This window comes from Penicillium expansum (genome assembly GCF_000769745.1).
Source record: "Penicillium expansum strain MD-8 chromosome Unknown contig147, whole genome shotgun sequence".
NCBI classification, from domain to species: domain Eukaryota; kingdom Fungi; phylum Ascomycota; class Eurotiomycetes; order Eurotiales; family Aspergillaceae; genus Penicillium; species Penicillium expansum.
Genome location: NW_015971174.1, coordinates 322,056 through 338,769, shown reverse-complemented (window position 1 = coordinate 338,769; position 16,714 = coordinate 322,056). Strand labels below are relative to the sequence as shown.

The window sequence follows — 16,714 nt, the reverse complement described above, 5'->3', positions numbered from 1 at the left end:
TACAAGATTTATACAGTGTGATAAATGCACGCACGCGCGGATCTGGATCTCTATCTAGATCAGAGCCTGGCCACGGAACATGCCCTCGCGAACCTCACGGACAACGTCCTTGCGGTCCTTCTTGCCCACGAGGACAACACCACGACCACGCTTACCCATACGACCCAGACGGCCTAGCCGGTGAATGAAGTCGATGGTTGTGTGCGGCACGTGGTAGAGAACCACTGTCTTCACTGCCAGGGTATCAATACCACGGGAGGCGATGTCGGTGGTGACAAGAACCTTAGTGTCGGGAAGGCGGCGAATGGGCTCTTGGCGCTCAGGAAGCTCGAAAGGAATGCTGCCGGCGGCGCGGTTCTTCTTCTTATTAATCATGATCTCCTCCGCAGTTGGCGGGAGCTTAACCTCAGTGAACTCCGAGAGGGTCTCTTGTTGCTTCCGGGAATCGGTGTCACGGGATAGGGAGACAGCGTCGATGCCCTTGGATTGCAGGAAACTAGCGACCTCATCGGCTTCCTCGCGTTCGTTGACGAACACGATGATCTTCTTAACCTTCGGCTCCATGTACGCATTAAGGGGTCCCCATGTCTCGGTGTGCTCGTGTCTATCTCCTGCCTTGCCGATGGACCAGATGACATCGGCACAAGCAAGGTTTCGGTTTCCGCGGTATGGCTCCTTCTCAATGTCCACAACACCTAGCTGCACGCGACGGGGAATGGCGTGTAGGTTCGGAGTCGTCAGGCGCTGCAGATCAGGGAAGCGCTTGCGCAGCTGGTTGTCGAGACTGCGGGGGATGGTGGCGGAGCAGAGAACCAATTTTTTGAGTGACGGAGCAACCTTGGCGATGATTTCGGACGTTGTTGGGATGAACGATCGGTCCATCAGGGAATCGGCTTCGTCAAGGACAAGGTGAGTGACTCGGCTGAGGATATTGGGGTTCGACCTCGCAACAGAACCCAAAAGGTGAGGAGTTGAGACTAGAATATCGATGCCAGCGGGGTGGAAGAGGGTGTTCTTGATCCGGCGGGGAGTGAAAGTTGATGAGATTTCGCCCGAGCGGTACTTGACGGTGTGGGACAACTCCTTGAGCTGGGATCCAACCTGAGATACCAATTCGGAAGTAGGAACGAGAATGATGGCTCGAGGGCGACAGGCGTTTGTCATTGGCGGCTCATCAGGCTCCAGAGAGAACGCCTTGGTCTTCATTCTCTCCTCCCGCTCTCGTGCCTTTTGTTCTTCAAGGACCTTCTCTTCCTCCATATCGATGACTTCTGCACGCTTGATAGCATCAACAATTGGAAGCAAGTATGCGAGAGTCTTTCCCGAGCCGGTCTCTGCTGCCAGGAGGTATTGGTCAAAATTGTACTCTTCTTCGTCTTCGTTCGCCTTCTTCACTTTGTTCTTCTTCTTGGATCCATCTAGCAGCAGCTCAGGAATCGCGAGTCTCTGAATAGGCGTGGGGGTAACATCGGTGAGACCAGCCAGAGCCTGAGCGAAGACTGACTGTCGGACTGCGGGGAGGAGAGGGAAGTGGTCGAAGCTGGTGATGTCGGCAAGTCGAGCTTTGATAGCGGAACGTCGACCGTAAGGCACAGGTGTCAATGTTGTCTGCATCTTCAATGCTCTGTACAGTGGGCTTTCCTTCTTGTCCGTCTTGCCCTCCTCCCCTGAACGCTTGAGGGCCGCCTGTGATCGTGTGCGTGGTGTGTCTCGAATCCGTGCCTGAGTCTGGTTCATCGAGGCAAAGGGTCCGGCCCGTTCCCGTCGTGGCTTGTTAGGAGATGGCAGAGAAGGTTTGGCAACAGTAGGCGACAGCGCCATCCGAGCAGCCTTGCGGCGCAATCGAACGGTGGCCATGCCTCGCGTGGTCTGCCATGAGGACGGAAGAATCGATGGGGCGATCAGGGTCGCCTTAGTTTGACATAGAAAACATATCGAAGATCGAATCGGCAGAGGCATTCTACCTAATTAAATGCGATATTATGCGCGGATATGGAAAACACGGAATGATCGAAGAGAAGAGGCCAGAACAGGTTCAGATGTTTTTTTCCGCGATTATAGGCGCCATTCCTTTCTCGGACTAGCGCAGATCATAAACTTTGACATGGAGGTCAGGTGACAGTAATGCTGACTCAGTGTGTTCGTGATCTTAGCAGCCTCAGGCAGTAATCAAACAATATGATCGTATTGTCTCTTCTCTAGATCTGTGCCAATATTTGACCCAAGAGCCAAATCTACATATTCATGTCTCTCTTCCATAGTCCATCTCCATTTGTATTTATTGGGACAAAAATTTTGTAGGTAACTCATCTATAGGCTAGGTATATATGTCTGAGATCTATCCAAATTCCTCACTGGATAAAGGAATCAAGGGAAGACTCGCTCCACGATTTGCCCCTAGGAAGAGTCATATCTCCAACCTGGGCAGGTTAATAGAGATCTAGCTGGTTGATGTGAGAGGAGCTGATAGTGAAGTAGCTTGGCATGGCTTTTGTTCTCCTCCAAGTTCCTCTTTGCGAGAAATGGACCATTTTTTTCGGACATAACGTTTGGTATTATGTATGATGTTGGGTAGTAAGACTGAAAACTGACTGCGCGGGAGTTGTCTGCACTGTTGATCAATTTGTATAATGTAGGCGGAGTCTGTAGTCGCAACTCCTGCCTGGGGTGTTCGGCGTTTGTTCGGAATAGACTTGAATCGTAATTGGACCATTGAAAACTCCGATACCAAGATTGGAGCTCTGCTAGATATTGAATCGTATACTATATTTAGGTACTCTTGACAGGAACCTTGGAAGGTGGTAGGTGCATGTTGATATCGAAGATGATCCACGAAGCTATTCCACTTATAGGCTAGCGTCGATCCTAGGCACCTGACGCGATGTCACGGGATGCTGAAACAGTCGAAGCAAGCCGTTGCCATGACGACTCCCGCAACAACAGTTTCTTGCTTGGGGTAACAATCCACTTGAATCCATGGGAGAGACATATCAAGTTTCGTTGTTTCTACTACTCTTCTTCACAACTTCTTTCTTTGTCTCTGTTTCTCTTCCCTGCTAGTTTTCCTTGAGAGTTGGCATTCGTTATCCCTTCATTATCCCTTCCCCCTTTTTTTTTGCTTTGGTTTGACATCGAGACACCCAGCTCGGGTTTGTTTTGGTACCTTCGCCCTTTGCCGCAGCATTCCTGCCACGATCGACACGACTTTTACGCCTTTGCAGTGAACGCATCAGGACTCGCTGGCAAACATTTACCACGCGACTCTTGCTTATTAAGAAAGGTTGGTACCTGATCTCTGTGCGATTTTACCTTGTGCTCTTTGTTATCAGTCATGAACCCACCTGCCGATCAGGATTCGACGACAAAGCACTGACACCTCATAGATATCTTGTGTTGGTATTTTATTACGATCGCATACTTCGTATACTGAGCCACCAGCAAGCCCAACGTCAGGATGGGGAACGGATCTGGTCAGCGGCCACTCTCCGAAGTGAGCCCCATGGCCCAGAGGCGCAATTCGCCTAGCTGGAACCAAGTTACCAAGGTACTGCCAACGCGATATGTCGCTCGTGGTAAAATATTCTAACAAGACCAGCAGACGCCGCATGGCGAATCGCCCGCATACGATGTCTCGTCCCTGAATAACAATTCTTCCCCACGCCTCTTTTGGAAAGGTCGGGACTCCCCCTCGCCGTTTCCCAAGGGGGCCGAGAATAAAGCGCCATATGATCCAGAGGGGTGTTATTTCCCTAAAAAGCGCCCGTCGCTGGAAAATTTGAAACGTGTGTCGAAGGTCAAAAATCACAGCTTGTTCCTCGAAGGAAGTCAAGAGTATGACCCAGCTTCAGTGGTTTTTCCTCAGAGACCGTTGGCCTCGGAGAGATCTCCGCAACGAGACAGTCAAATGAATCTTGCGAAGTCACAATTTGACGAAGACACCACCCAGAGTTCTCGCCCGTCGTCCCCCAGCAAAGACCAAGCATCGCCAAGCAAGTCCTCGCTATCCAAAGGTAGCCGGTACGGCAAGGGATTTGATCCCCAGAATGATATTTGGTCCGAGTATGGCAGTGCTGGGCATCGACATGCGAAGAGTGTCACATTTGACCACGCCCCTCCTCAAATCAATGAATATGAAATGACAACACCGGATCTTTCCTCAGTGGCATCCGAGTCACGAGAGAACAGCTACGAGTCTGAGGAAGAGGAGGATCTTAGTTTTGAGGCTGAATCATCCATTGAGCGTGACGATAGCTTTGACGCCTCGCTGGAAGACATCGAGAAGACCCCTGTTGTCTTGCCCGAAGACTGGCGTTTTATGAGCCAAAGCACAAACAGTGATGGGGAGCCCTTTATTGAGGACGTTGAAGAAGACAGCACCGAGGACCGACCTATCTCACGTGGAGGATCTTCTCAGCACACACGTGTCGAATCATTGGACTCAAATGGCGAGCGACGTCCCCTCCCGCCTTTGCCATCGGTCAACCGCATGTCTGGTGCGCGTCCATCCTCGGGGGGTAAGCTCGCTGCTGCGTTTGAGCTCGGCAGTGCAGGCCAGCGTGTACTTCCAGCACCCCCGGCTCCCGCCTCCTTTACAAAGTCTGATATCCCTGGCGCCGTGTCCATAGAAGAGAGACTACGTCTCATGATGCTGCAGGAGCGAAGTGATGATGATACCCATGATGACCACGCGGAGAACATTGAGGAGCCCTTGGAGCTTCCTAGAGCAGATGAAGATCTTACACCAAAAGCTGATACCCACACAGATGACGAGGCCAAAGAGAACTTCTTTTCTCCGCCTCGCATCTCTCGCGACTCAATCTTGCGAGGAATTCGCAAGGGGGACGATTATGAGGATGACAGCTTCGATGACTCTTCTCAAATTGCTTCCAGCCCCCAACGTTATGACCATTATGACCCTGATGTTCCCATTCCATCCATGGAAACCGACGATGATGACTCCTCCAGCGTAATAATTAAAGAAGAAGAGCACGATGAGGACCTTTACTCTATCACGGGTTATTATCAGAACATGTCAGACAACAGCCTGTCGTCCCGTGATCAACGGGCCAAGTACGACGAGGACAGCAATTACTCGCTACGCTCTGCTGCTGAAGCCGCCGAGCGCGAGCACGCTAGACATGATAGTCACAAAGAGGATTCTGAAGAGACCACCCCTAACGCTGAAACCCAGGCCGACACCCAAAAGCTCTCACAGCCAAACAAGCATGCCCAGGAATACAAAGAGCCGGATGCCTCCCAAGACCAAGCCTTCGATATGGCGTCTATCCGTCAGTCTCTCGCGCGCCCTGTCACCCCTGATATGCAGCAAGACCAAGCCTCCGAGCCCTCGACTCCAGACTCTGTTATTCGTCATCCGATTGAGGACGACGACGATGATGAAGAAGATGAATACGAAGAAGAAGGAGAAGTAGAGGAGGAAGAGGACCTGGAGCTGGAACATGATGACAGCTCCTCTGACGAGTCTGTTCCTGAGCCTATCGCAACAATCCGAGCCCCTGGTGCTGGTCTCAAGACCCGACCATCACTGACCCCTGCGGATATGCAGTCCATGGCTGCTACCCGCCGTCAGATCAGTGGCCAACATGTTCCACCCGTCCCTTCATTGACCAAGCAGATCTCCAATGACTCGAATCCCTCGGATTGTGAACAAACGCAGACTGACTCGCCACCGAAGTTGGGGCTGCCCAAGGATCTTGCCCAGCGACAGAGCAGTTGTTTGAAACTCGATATTCCCTTCAGTATCCAGGAAGAAAGCCTCGGGTTTGGACTGGACAAGGAGTTCGATCGTGTCATCGAATCCCAAAAGGTTGCGTTTCACCTTGCCCTTTCCCAAAGCCCTGGTTCTGTGCCCGCTTCTCTGGCCAAACCACCCAAGGATCCCCTAGAAAATAGTGCACACCCAGCTGACTCTCCTACCCCAAAACAGAGAGGGTATCTCATGAGGCAGAACACCAAAGTTATCATTGCGAGCAGCCGCAACGAAGAAGAAGCCATGCCGTCTTCCGAACACACCGCCCAAGACCCACGCGGTACACGTTCTGCTGGGTCTTCTCCACGCAAGCCTAGCCAACAGACTTGGACCACAGTCCCTTGGAACGGCTCAGCGCGACGCCCAAGTCTCAAGCCTGCCACCGGTATCCCGAAGAAAAAGCCCGTCCCTGGTGCAGGTGGAGTCCCACCTCTCCCTGGACAGCCCAGCAATGTGCAGGAAGCTCCCGCGACTATTGAAGAGAACGAGCCCGCCATCTCCGAATCGTTCGAAGATGGAGAAGAGCGAGGGCGTTTGTTTGTGAAGGTCGTTGGCCTCAAATATTGTGACCTTCCTCTCCCACGCGGTAAGAATCTATCATAAGATTGACTGCAATTCACTGTTACTAATCAAACTCTAGGTGAACGGTCGTACTTCGCATTGACTTTGGATAACGGACTACACTGTGTTACCACCTCTTGGTTGGAGATGGGCAAGTCTGCTCCCATTGGACAGGAGTTCGAGCTCATTGTCCAGAATGACCTTGAGTTCCAGTTGACCTTGCAGATGAAGATTGACGAGAGCAAGTTCCAAACACAAGAACCCGCGTCATCGCCATCACGTCAAAAGGCGTCGGCTCTCAGCCGTGTATTTGCGTCGCCACGCCGGCGTAAGGAGCTCGACATTAAGCAACAAATGCAGTCGCAGCAACAGAAGAGCAAGGACGTCAATGCCCCTGTCTACGAACGGCTTCGAAACTTGGTTGCGCGGGATGGTAGCTTTGGCCGCGCATATGTGGCTTTGAGTGACCACGAGCAGCAGGCCTTTGGCCGTCCCCACATTGTTGATGTTGCTTGCTTCAACGAATGGGCCGTTGAGGAACAGATGAGCAGTGTCAAGAGCAAGAAGAGTGCGACCAGTATTAACACGCAGCGCCGACCACCTTATAAGATTGGAAAATTGGAAGTGCAGCTGCTATTTGTGCCTAAGCCTAAGGGTAGCAAGGATGAAGACATGCCAAAGAGCATGAATGCCTGCATTCGCGAAATGCGTGATGCAGAGAGTGTTGCAGCACGGTCCTGGGAAGGCTTCCTTTCCCAACAGGGTGGAGATTGTCCAGTAAGTGCTTATAAAGTATTGCTTTTCCGATTTCAAACTAACCTATCACAATAGTACTGGCGCCGTCGATTCTTCAAGCTTCAGGGATCCAAGTTAACGGCCTTCCACGAAACAACCCGCCAACCTCGTGCTACAATCAATCTAGCCAAGGCCTCCAAGCTCATTGACGATCGATCCTCTCTACTTCAGAAAGAGACCAGCACGAAGGGAGGTTCCCGCCGCAAGTCTGCATTTGCCGAGGAGGAAGATGGCTACATGTTTGTTGAGGAGGGATTCCGCATCCGCTTTGGTAATGGTGAAGTGATTGACTTCTACGCGGATAGCCCGGCAGATAAGGAGGGCTGGCTTCGAGTCATGTCCGAAGCTGTTGGGAAGGGCTCTACCTCCGGGAACGGCGCACTCAAGCCCTGGGCTGATCTTGTCCTCAAGCGCGAGCGCAGTATGAAAATCAGCAATGACACTGCTCCTCGTCGTCCGCCTAGTGGAATTCCCACAGCACCTGCCTCACTCCCATCTCCTGTTCGGAGCCGAGTCAATGCTATAATGGGACCTCCATCTTCTGCGGGATCTGGGGCGCCGGCGCCTCAACCCACGCGTCCTCGACACAAGCACACCTACTCTCAACCCGAGATGGGTAGTGCCGAAGCGCGTCGACAGAAAACCCGCTCTCTCATGTTCTAAGCAATGCTCTGAACACGAGTACAGTTCCAATGCACAGATCATCCTTCACTTCTTCTGTGCATGATGTCAGTTGTCACAATAACTCTTTTTATTTGTCACTCGGAGGTCTCCCATTGCATTTCAGTTCAAGTTTTTTGTTTTTTTTTTTGCGTTTCGCGATGACAGTCACTTGGTTTTTTTTGTTCATTTCCTTTTACAGGACTTTCCCTTATGATGTTGGTGTATGGTGCGACTCGTTTGAATTTCCTTTTCTCTGTCCAATTTCCTTTTCTTATGAATTATTGCAGAATGGCGAAGGCAACTATGGCAACTGTACGATTCAAGACCCCATAGCACGCACAAATGATTTCCTTTTGATATTTTTCTATTGTGCTTTCGCTGTACGTTCATGATACATACACTTCTCCTTAATTTGTTCCGCTCTTTTTAAGAGTCCATAATTCTCCTACAAAGTTCGTTTATTGTTGATGTTAAAGACTGTCAGATTATACCTTGAAAATCCAACGTTCAAAAGATTAAAAAAACTCGAGAGTCCAAACGTCGCCAAGCCGATTATTTGATTCCCCCAGTCCTCCATGAACCACAATACTGTTATCATCAAGGACATCCCCATCAAACCAACCTCGCGGATCAGGATACTCATCTCCTTGAGCCTCAACCTTTGTCCATGACTTGGCCTCAATATCAAACACCCACACATCACCCAGCATCTTCCCTGCACCCTGATGTCCCAAGGAACTAGGATCCTGCTCACCAAATAGGGTGACCAAGTACACACGAGCAGAAATAACAACAGGAAGCAAGGCCGCCACACTCCGCGGCGATGGTCCAGTCACACCATCCGCAACAAACGAGTGTGAGCTCCACAGATTAGATCCAGGCTCATAGACATCTACTTTACCGCCCTGTTCCCGCTCCCCATCAAACCCATTCATCCGATACAGTCTGCCTTGGGCAAATGCAATAGATGTCCCACCGCGCGGTGGATCCGGCGCAGGAGCAAGTTTCGTCCACTGTTTCTGGGATACGCTGAACGCCCACAGATCCGATAGACGGCCCTTTTCTGGACAGCCTGCGTGGATAAAGACAGTGTCTTTGCCGTCATTGGCTGTGCAGTGGTAGCTGCGCGCTGCTGGGATGGATGTCGGGGTTGACTCGGATGGTGCCAGGGAAGACCATTTGTTTGCGCTGGGGTCGAATTCCCAGACTGCGCCGCTTTCTTCTATAGGTGCCATTTCTGTGCCTCCTCTTCCGGAGAATAGGTAGATCTTGCCATTGAGGGTTGTTGATGCGGTTCCTACTCGTGGTGAGGGGGATGGCTCAGTGAGTGGCTCGGTGGATAGGGTTGCGGCTATGGGATCCGGTTAGTTGTTTCTATGTGGTGGTATCGGGTTTGAGGATTTTTGTCCCTCAATCATGTATGATATTGTTTGTTGGAACGTAGAGAAACTCACGATCTCCAAATGAAACAACGTCAACGTTATTGTCTCTGGGTTCTCGCGGCCGCAACTCCCCGCCAAAGATGTAGACCCTTCTATCAATGACAGAGACTGTTTGGGAGGATCGTTGTAGGATCTCTGCCCTGACTGCTTTGGTCCATCTGGCTTGAATAGCTGGCATGGTGGTAGGAATGGGGTTGATTGGGATATTTGTTGGATAGTATGGATTACGGGGATTTTAAGAGTCTTTATACCATGACTCCGAGGATATTGCTGTCAAATTAAGGCCGTCTTATTGGTGCCCGCTTGTATTCCTCGCTGATTGAGGCTGTGGTCTGACGTGGATGACGGACTTCCGAGGGGAGAGCCGTTGCCGCTGCTTTTAGGTTTGTTGAGGAGGACCTTGGTGGCCATCTAAGCCGTGCGAGGTTTATATTGAACATTGACCTCTTGGTTATACTTCGATTGTATAAACTCGCATTAATTAATGTTGTTGATGATTGATAATGTCTAACTCGCCTGAGTGCTATAAGAATGAGTTGATATAGATAAAACAAAAAGTTCGAAAGGAGATCTCAATTTTGTACACAGATCTATGTAGAACTAAAAGAACGACACAATGACGATTTAGGATTTCTTAAGATCAATCGGCGACAAATTATTTATCATTTTGAACCAAATAGATTTACATAGTCAAGTATAGGCGCTTCATCAGCGGTACCTAGTTATATAGAGTTGATTTGGAAACATTGTTATCGCTATTGCTAGCAACTAAGACATCCCCAGTCTTATTGTCATATGCAAAATCATCAGCATAGAAACTGCGAGCTAATAGACGGTATATACAGCCTGCGAGACTATCGTCATTTGAAATAGTGCATATCGTGTTGTTCCTATCTCCTTGTTCAGCGTGGTCATTCCATTTAGTGACAGGCCCTTCATCAGGTCGATGATTTGTCGGACAGTGTAATAGTTGACGGCGACTCGCACGCTCCAGAGAGAGATGGTAATCCCTAATAGTTTTAACACAAATATGCGCCTCTTGGGGGCTGTAACTCACAAAGAGACCTAAACTGTGTCCCCGAAGAATGCAATCTCCCAATATGTCAGGGAAATCTGACCCTAGCTGAATCTGTGTTATATATTCTGCTCCAATTCTTCAGTTCTTCCTAGGACTTTTGGACAGCTCTTGAATAGTTACATAAACAAACATTCCACTGTTTTGTTTCTCCTACATTCTCTCAACCCAAATTAATATAAATATAGCCCAACGCGGACACAACACCAACTCTTTGGAACAGAGAATGCGTTTACCAAGACATGTTGGTGATTTTGGCTACGAACAATGTCAAAATTTCTTTTATTTAATTGGGAGCTGTCTCCAAGCTCTTGTCAGAAAAAAATATCTCTTTGAGGCACCTCAACCGGTATGGAAAATTTGTGACTGCGTGTAAAGGTTCAATTTGGACTAGACAGGTTTCATATCATATCTACATTCTACATGCGTCTGCGCATAGAGAAACATAATGTACTACAATCTAAGAAGCATTTAGTTACATATATACGAGGAATGTTGTTTTTCGTATATTCGATATAAAGTTGCGTCATCTCGATCGTCGAATGATCTTCCGGGGAATGCGACATTATAAATGGCATCTGCACGACATCATCCATTAATAATGGAATCCCATCATATGTTGTATTTATTGCTTACAATCGGGCTTAATTCTTGTGTTTACCGAACGAAACTGTGCATTTATCAGCAATTCTCCATGTTGTACGGATATTGCGTGCTGTATTCTGACAAATAAACCCTACCCCCGCAACACCAGCGATGCTATATAAAGAGCCCTTTGTTATCGTTAACTCTAACTATTATCTGGGGATCATCTGTTCCATCTATTAAACAAGAACATAAATAACTCGTTATGGCTTCTGCAGCTGTTCAACTTCCCAGTTCTCACGGCCCTCTGCTCTCAGAAAAGCCCGGAGCCCCCGTCTCCGAAAAGCCTCACCATGTCCAAACTACACTCAACTTCTTCAAAGAGAACGAGGATGGATCTCCCCCAGCACCGACATATGTTAATAAGCCAGAAACTTATGATCGACCTGTGGCTCCTCTCGCAGCCACCATTCACGATATCAGCGGCCATGAGCTCGACTACAAGCTAGACAGCCATGGATTCCAGCTCTACTATCATGAAAGCCAAGAGAAGGACTTCCTAGACGACGAGAAGATCAAGCGTGAATACTACCCTGAAACAGAACAACTGCTAAAAGACGCGTACGCAATCTTAACACCCCGGATCTCTTCGAACAGAACTAACAATGACCTACACAGCACGGGTGCTTCCCGCATCTTCATCTTCGACCACACCATCCGCCGAGCCCAAACCGACGGATCCATCGGTGTCCGTCTCCGCGGACCCGTACAGCGCGTGCACATCGATCAATCCTACACCGCGTCCAAGAGCAGAGTCTCCCACCATCTCCCAGATGAAGCACCCGAGCTTCTCAAGGGTCGATACCAGATTATCAATGTTTGGCGTCCGATCAAAACCATCCTGAAGGATCCATTGGCTGTGGCGGATGCACACTCAGTCCCAGATAGTGATCTTGTGCCCATCGGTCTCATATACCCGGACCGTCAGGGTGAGACGTACGGAGTCAAGCCGGATCCTAATATCAAGTGGTATTACCGCTATGGGCAGACTCCAGACTTGGTGACTCTTATCAAGTGTTTTGATTCCAAGCTTGATGGAAGAGCTCGTCGTGTGCCTCATACTGCTTTTGTTAACCCGGAAACGGAGAATGAGGCGGGCCGAGAGAGTATTGAAGTGCGAGCATTGGTTTTCCATCCTGATGATCGTGACTAGGTTGCATCTCCAGAGTGGGGTTGATGGGTTGTTATCTTTGTAAATTCCTTTCGCCTTGCTTTCGAGAACCAGATTGATAGTGCTGGGGTATTGAGTTACGAATTTGATGAATTGTTAACTCTGTGTGTTTTGCTGGTTCCTTTTATAAATTGAGTCTGAGTTGCGACGGAGCCAGACCACGAGGTGTGCAGATATAGCGCATCGTAGGTCCATCCCTAGCGCAGGGTTCGATCGACACCCCACAATCCACCGGACTAGAGGCTTGGCTAACTTGGAGCAATCCTTGTTCTGCAAACTGGCGATTGATATCAATGAAACTGTCAAGAATGAAATGAGTCTATATAATTATTAAAAATAATCTAAGCTGTAAATGCAAATGCACACAATGCAATATATCCAGTCCCCACAGCACCTTATTTCTCCGCCACAGCCTGCTTCCAAGAGCTGGAAATCTTATTCCAATATTGTTCAGGATGAAGTCTCATATGTCCAACATGTGGCGAGCCCTCAAACATCTCAAGATCAACCGAGTAACCCAAAGTCTTAGCATGAGCGACATTCTCCTCCAAATCCTTGTAACCAATAATCTCATCTTCCTTGGAGTAAAGATAAACTCTGCTAGAATCGCTCGTGACACAAGATTTATCATTAATGATGCGATCCGCCCACACACCCGAAGCCTCAGAGCCACTCAGGAGTTGCCACAGGTAACTCGCCCAGAGGAAAATATACCAGATACCCTGAGTGACAATGAAGGGCCAGGGGAAGAACTTGGCGGTGCCGACCGTCATCGCACGCGACCACCGGGTAACCTGAGACGTGAAGACCAGACTTCCCGGCGTGGAATCCAACACAAGGAGCTCGTGGGGGAATGGCTTGTCTGCACCATGGCGTCGCTGGTATGCGACAACGACGGCGGCAGTGAAGATGGCGCCTGTGTTTGACATGGCATGTACAAGAACGCGCTCCTTTTCGTTGCCGCTGCCGGTTGGTGTGGGGAAGACGGTATCAACGACAGGCATCATGGCTGCGATCCTGGCTTCCTCGGGTTGGTGGCTGGCTTGGAAGGTACGCGATATGATAACGATGATCCGCGCGGATGGGTAGAGCTCATTGTAACCATCGGAATATTTGGTGACGTGTTTTGGCATGCCATCGCCCCAGCCGGAAATGATGATTGTTGTTGGCTCGTCGGCTGGGGATGGCTTGGTCTTCTCGTGCCCATTGCGAAGGTATACTCGATCAGATATCGGGGTGAAGCCCGGGAATGGAATGGGTTGTGGAGCCATTGTGAAGGTGTGGGCTGTGGAGTTATTGGAGCCTGCGCAAGGGGGATAGCCTTGAGCTAACTTTAATTCAAAAGTGTGACAGGTTGTTGAAGTCTTTTGGTCTAAGGTTGCTTCGGTCTTGTTATTATATGTATGCCAGCGATTTTTTTTAAAAAAAAGAAAAGAAAAGAAAATCTCCTTCAGTGACCAAGGAACCAATGTGGAAATTATCTACTCCGTAGGTAGGGGAGATATTATATTGGTCGAACAATAACGGTTGGGATCTGTTTGGCCGCCAGCACCAATCTTTTCATCGCAGGTGGAGTTGTTGGGGAAGAATAATCAGAATATAAAGGTCTTGGCGAGTGAAATGTTTGGATACCTCGGCAATTGCCTGATTGGGACAATTTATCCCTGAGGCATAAAATAATGCAACCCCTTGGTTTGTAATCTGGAATAAGAGAGATCAAATTCAATCATGAATACTTAAATGCTTGTAGAGATACATTATTGAAATCCACCCGAAAGTGATCGAACCTGCAGAATAGTCAGTCCTTGCTGTACCTGATATCTCTTTTTAAAATCTATATCCCAAATTTATGCATAACCTTTGTCTCCACCTAGAAGCCGAAGTGCAGAAATCCCGAACCGTGAAACCCGAAACCGAGAGCTTGGAGACAACAGCTCCACTGCACCCAAATCAGCACAGGAAGCTAGGCCTAGCCCATTCAAACTGACTATGCCATAGGAACAAATTTGTCCCGGTCGTCCTTACCACCATACTCACCCAGCCGCGGGACTTTGCCTCCTCGCTTTGAATGAGGGCGAATAAATATGTTACAACAAAGAGTGCAATTTCCATGGCCCAACTGCCGTGTAGACCATCAAGGTAACATTGTCGCTCACCTAGAAGCGCTGGCCCTGAGAAGAGACATCTTGAAGCCCACTTAAACTGGCAGCGATGACATCTTCGGGATTGACACCCTTCATATATTTGGGGATATTTTTCAGAAGTAAGTTATTCATGATCGAATCTGTTGAAAAACCAAGTTAATTCTTCATAATTAACATACAAATTGGTTCCAGTTCAACGCTAAACCCTAATTGATTCCACGTATACAAATGTTTCTCGGGCGCTCAAACCTGCAGAGCTCCCACGGAATTGAGATTAGCGGCATCGATGCAGTTCGACGCCTCTATCACATATCCTACCATACAAAATCGAGTATTTCGAGTTTCAAGCCTATATTCTAGTTCAGACTGCTTTCAGTCAACGGGATCTTGAAGAATCCAGTACTCAGTACTGACACGTCTCATTGAACTGACTCTTCATGATTCCACGTCGCATTTCTCTTCGCAAATGTATACTAGTTAGAAAGGAAGATAGGATTCACAGGGGTGGAGATGAAGCCATAAATATGGCTTCATCCCCAGGCACTTGAGAAGATCAGACAGTTTTCAATTTAATTTCTTATACTTGTGAAAGATTCAAATTCCTAGTTACTCCATGCTGTTTGGTGTACTATTCCTATAGTATATTATTCAACAGAATCCGTCGAGCCGATACCATAAGCGGCCGAAATAAATTGGAAGACTATGAATAGGTCAGTGGATTGGCAGGTAGTATCTGGAATACATTTGGACGTACATAGAACAGTCGCCATGGTAACAGGCTGGTCTTCTATCAAGCTTAATGATCCTGATACAACAACAGGGATCTAAACTTAGAGTCCGGTGCCTATGCCATAGAGAATTTCATATCCAACGGGAAGAGTGGAATTGATGGAATAAGAACTTAGCCTACTACCATCTCGATATGGCTGGTCTCCTGATCCTTAATAACTCGGATAGTTAAGTATCCAGCCAATAATAGAAAGTATCCGATGAATGAATGATACGACAAAAGAGCCCGAACATCCCTGTGAAGGTTGCATCAGGCTATTATCCGTCGGTGAAACACCCCTCTGTAGGCAGCAATACCGCAATACCTTTTAATGGCGGGGTACGTCCATAGCGCAATTATCCTAAGAATAATGCCCCGAGGCACAAATTGATGATTTGCAAGGTGATGGTCAGTAGTTGACGGTACAAAACCCTTCAATACCTAATAACTAAAAGAAACCTTCGGGTAGTGCGATACCATCTCATCCTACCTACATGTAGGTAACAAAGCTAATAAACCGACTTTCCAAAATGGACAGATTTCAACCGTTTGCTCGAAACACACCGATAATGCCCCGCCCCCAAGCCCAACCGCTTTGCGACTGTCTCGCCCGGACAACACAAGCCCTCCATCGCTTCCCAAACTTCTCGACTGGATCTTCAGATACTTATTACATACCTCTAGATGAAGTCCTCACTGTCGGAGACTCTTTGATTGACCACTGGAAACTATTACATGGCTGCCGCGTAACCGATACCCATCTAGACAAGCGAATGCTGCAAACAATGATAGATGCGGCCATCAAGATGCTCACACTGTACGACGCGGCGGTTGCCTCAATAATCGGAGGCTGGCGTGAGACCCAGGAGCCCAACAGTGGGGGTATTGGTAAGTGAATCCAACGTGCGAGATGATCCACTTATTTTAACTCACGAAGTACTAACGGGGGTGGCTTAGACCCATCTAACAATCCGGCGAGCACTTGCGACGGAAACAGAGATGACCCAGTGGAAACAAAGCCTAAAGTCATTGTAACCAAGGTGACGGTAAATGTCGGGGTTCTGCAACTAGATATCCAAGAAGTAGCGGCTGTGGCGGGAGAGATTTTACGTCAGGCTACTACGTGGTTGGGGGAGATGCTGCATGATATTGAGGAAGACATGAGTATTCTTCGGGATGGGGTGAATCATTCTCAAGGGAGTGTCAAGCTGAGGGAGGTGAGAGATCTCAGGTCTTGGATGCTTCGAATTTTGGGACGAATCAACAGTAACAATATGAATATGAACGAGTTGTGAAATCGAATAGAAATCATTTTGATAAGTGTTATGCAATATGAGCCAAACACCAGTGATGATCACTGGAGCCAAGGTGTAAGCGGTTGATTTGTCATTTATATAGAGATATCGGAGAATGATATGCCAAGCATCACAGCAAATACCTCGAAGTTTATATACGTATCGATGTCCTTATTTGATCATATCGCAAGACTTGATCCTCGTCAAGCACCTTTCAACCAAAGTGGAAACGAACAAAATTGCATATGGTAACAGTGGAGACGAGGTTGCGCACCTTTAGATGTCGCAGGATTGCCGACGAGTGGTAGCCGGATCATCCAATGGAGCGGTCAGACTGTGGGACGTACAGACAGGAAACCTCTTGTACGCTTGGAGGTTTCCCTC

At 48.5% G+C, this 16,714-nt stretch overlaps 6 protein-coding genes across 6 annotated transcripts; 3 read left to right on the top strand and 3 right to left on the bottom strand.

Moving 5' to 3' along the window:
- Window positions 1-54: 54 nt before the first annotated feature.
- On the bottom strand, window positions 55-1,857 carry mrh4 (ATP-dependent RNA helicase MRH4; the record flags this gene model as incomplete). The annotated part of the gene is made up of 1 exon (XM_016741944.1): window positions 55-1,857. The coding sequence occupies one exon, from the start codon at window positions 1,855-1,857 to the stop codon at window positions 55-57; it is 1,803 nt and encodes a 600-aa protein (XP_016603174.1).
- A 1,597-nt stretch (window positions 1,858-3,454) lies between these two features.
- bud4 (uncharacterized protein) lies at window positions 3,455-7,789 on the top strand (the record flags this gene model as incomplete). The annotated part of the gene is made up of 4 exons (XM_016741943.1): window positions 3,455-3,544; window positions 3,596-6,356; window positions 6,411-7,108; window positions 7,163-7,789. 4 exons carry the CDS (start codon window positions 3,455-3,457, stop codon window positions 7,787-7,789), a joined length of 4,176 nt encoding a protein of 1,391 aa, XP_016603173.1.
- Window positions 7,790-8,304: 515 nt separating this feature from the next.
- On the bottom strand, window positions 8,305-9,409 carry PEX2_046670 (Kelch repeat protein; the record flags this gene model as incomplete). Its single annotated transcript, XM_016741942.1, has 2 exons — window positions 8,305-9,140; window positions 9,244-9,409. 2 exons carry the CDS (start codon window positions 9,407-9,409, stop codon window positions 8,305-8,307), a joined length of 1,002 nt encoding a protein of 333 aa, XP_016603172.1.
- A 1,747-nt stretch (window positions 9,410-11,156) lies between these two features.
- On the top strand, window positions 11,157-12,104 carry PEX2_046660 (uncharacterized protein; the record flags this gene model as incomplete). Its single annotated transcript, XM_016741941.1, has 2 exons — window positions 11,157-11,512; window positions 11,570-12,104. The coding sequence occupies 2 exons, from the start codon at window positions 11,157-11,159 to the stop codon at window positions 12,102-12,104; spliced, it is 891 nt and encodes a 296-aa protein (XP_016603171.1).
- Window positions 12,105-12,517: 413 nt separating this feature from the next.
- PEX2_046650 (TMEM53 family protein) lies at window positions 12,518-13,393 on the bottom strand (the record flags this gene model as incomplete). Its single annotated transcript, XM_016741940.1, has 1 exon — window positions 12,518-13,393. The coding sequence occupies one exon, from the start codon at window positions 13,391-13,393 to the stop codon at window positions 12,518-12,520; it is 876 nt and encodes a 291-aa protein (XP_016603170.1).
- A 2,211-nt stretch (window positions 13,394-15,604) lies between these two features.
- PEX2_046640 (uncharacterized protein) lies at window positions 15,605-16,330 on the top strand (the record flags this gene model as incomplete). The annotated part of the gene is made up of 2 exons (XM_016741939.1): window positions 15,605-15,923; window positions 15,993-16,330. The coding sequence occupies 2 exons, from the start codon at window positions 15,605-15,607 to the stop codon at window positions 16,328-16,330; spliced, it is 657 nt and encodes a 218-aa protein (XP_016603169.1).
- Window positions 16,331-16,714: the final 384 nt, after the last annotated feature.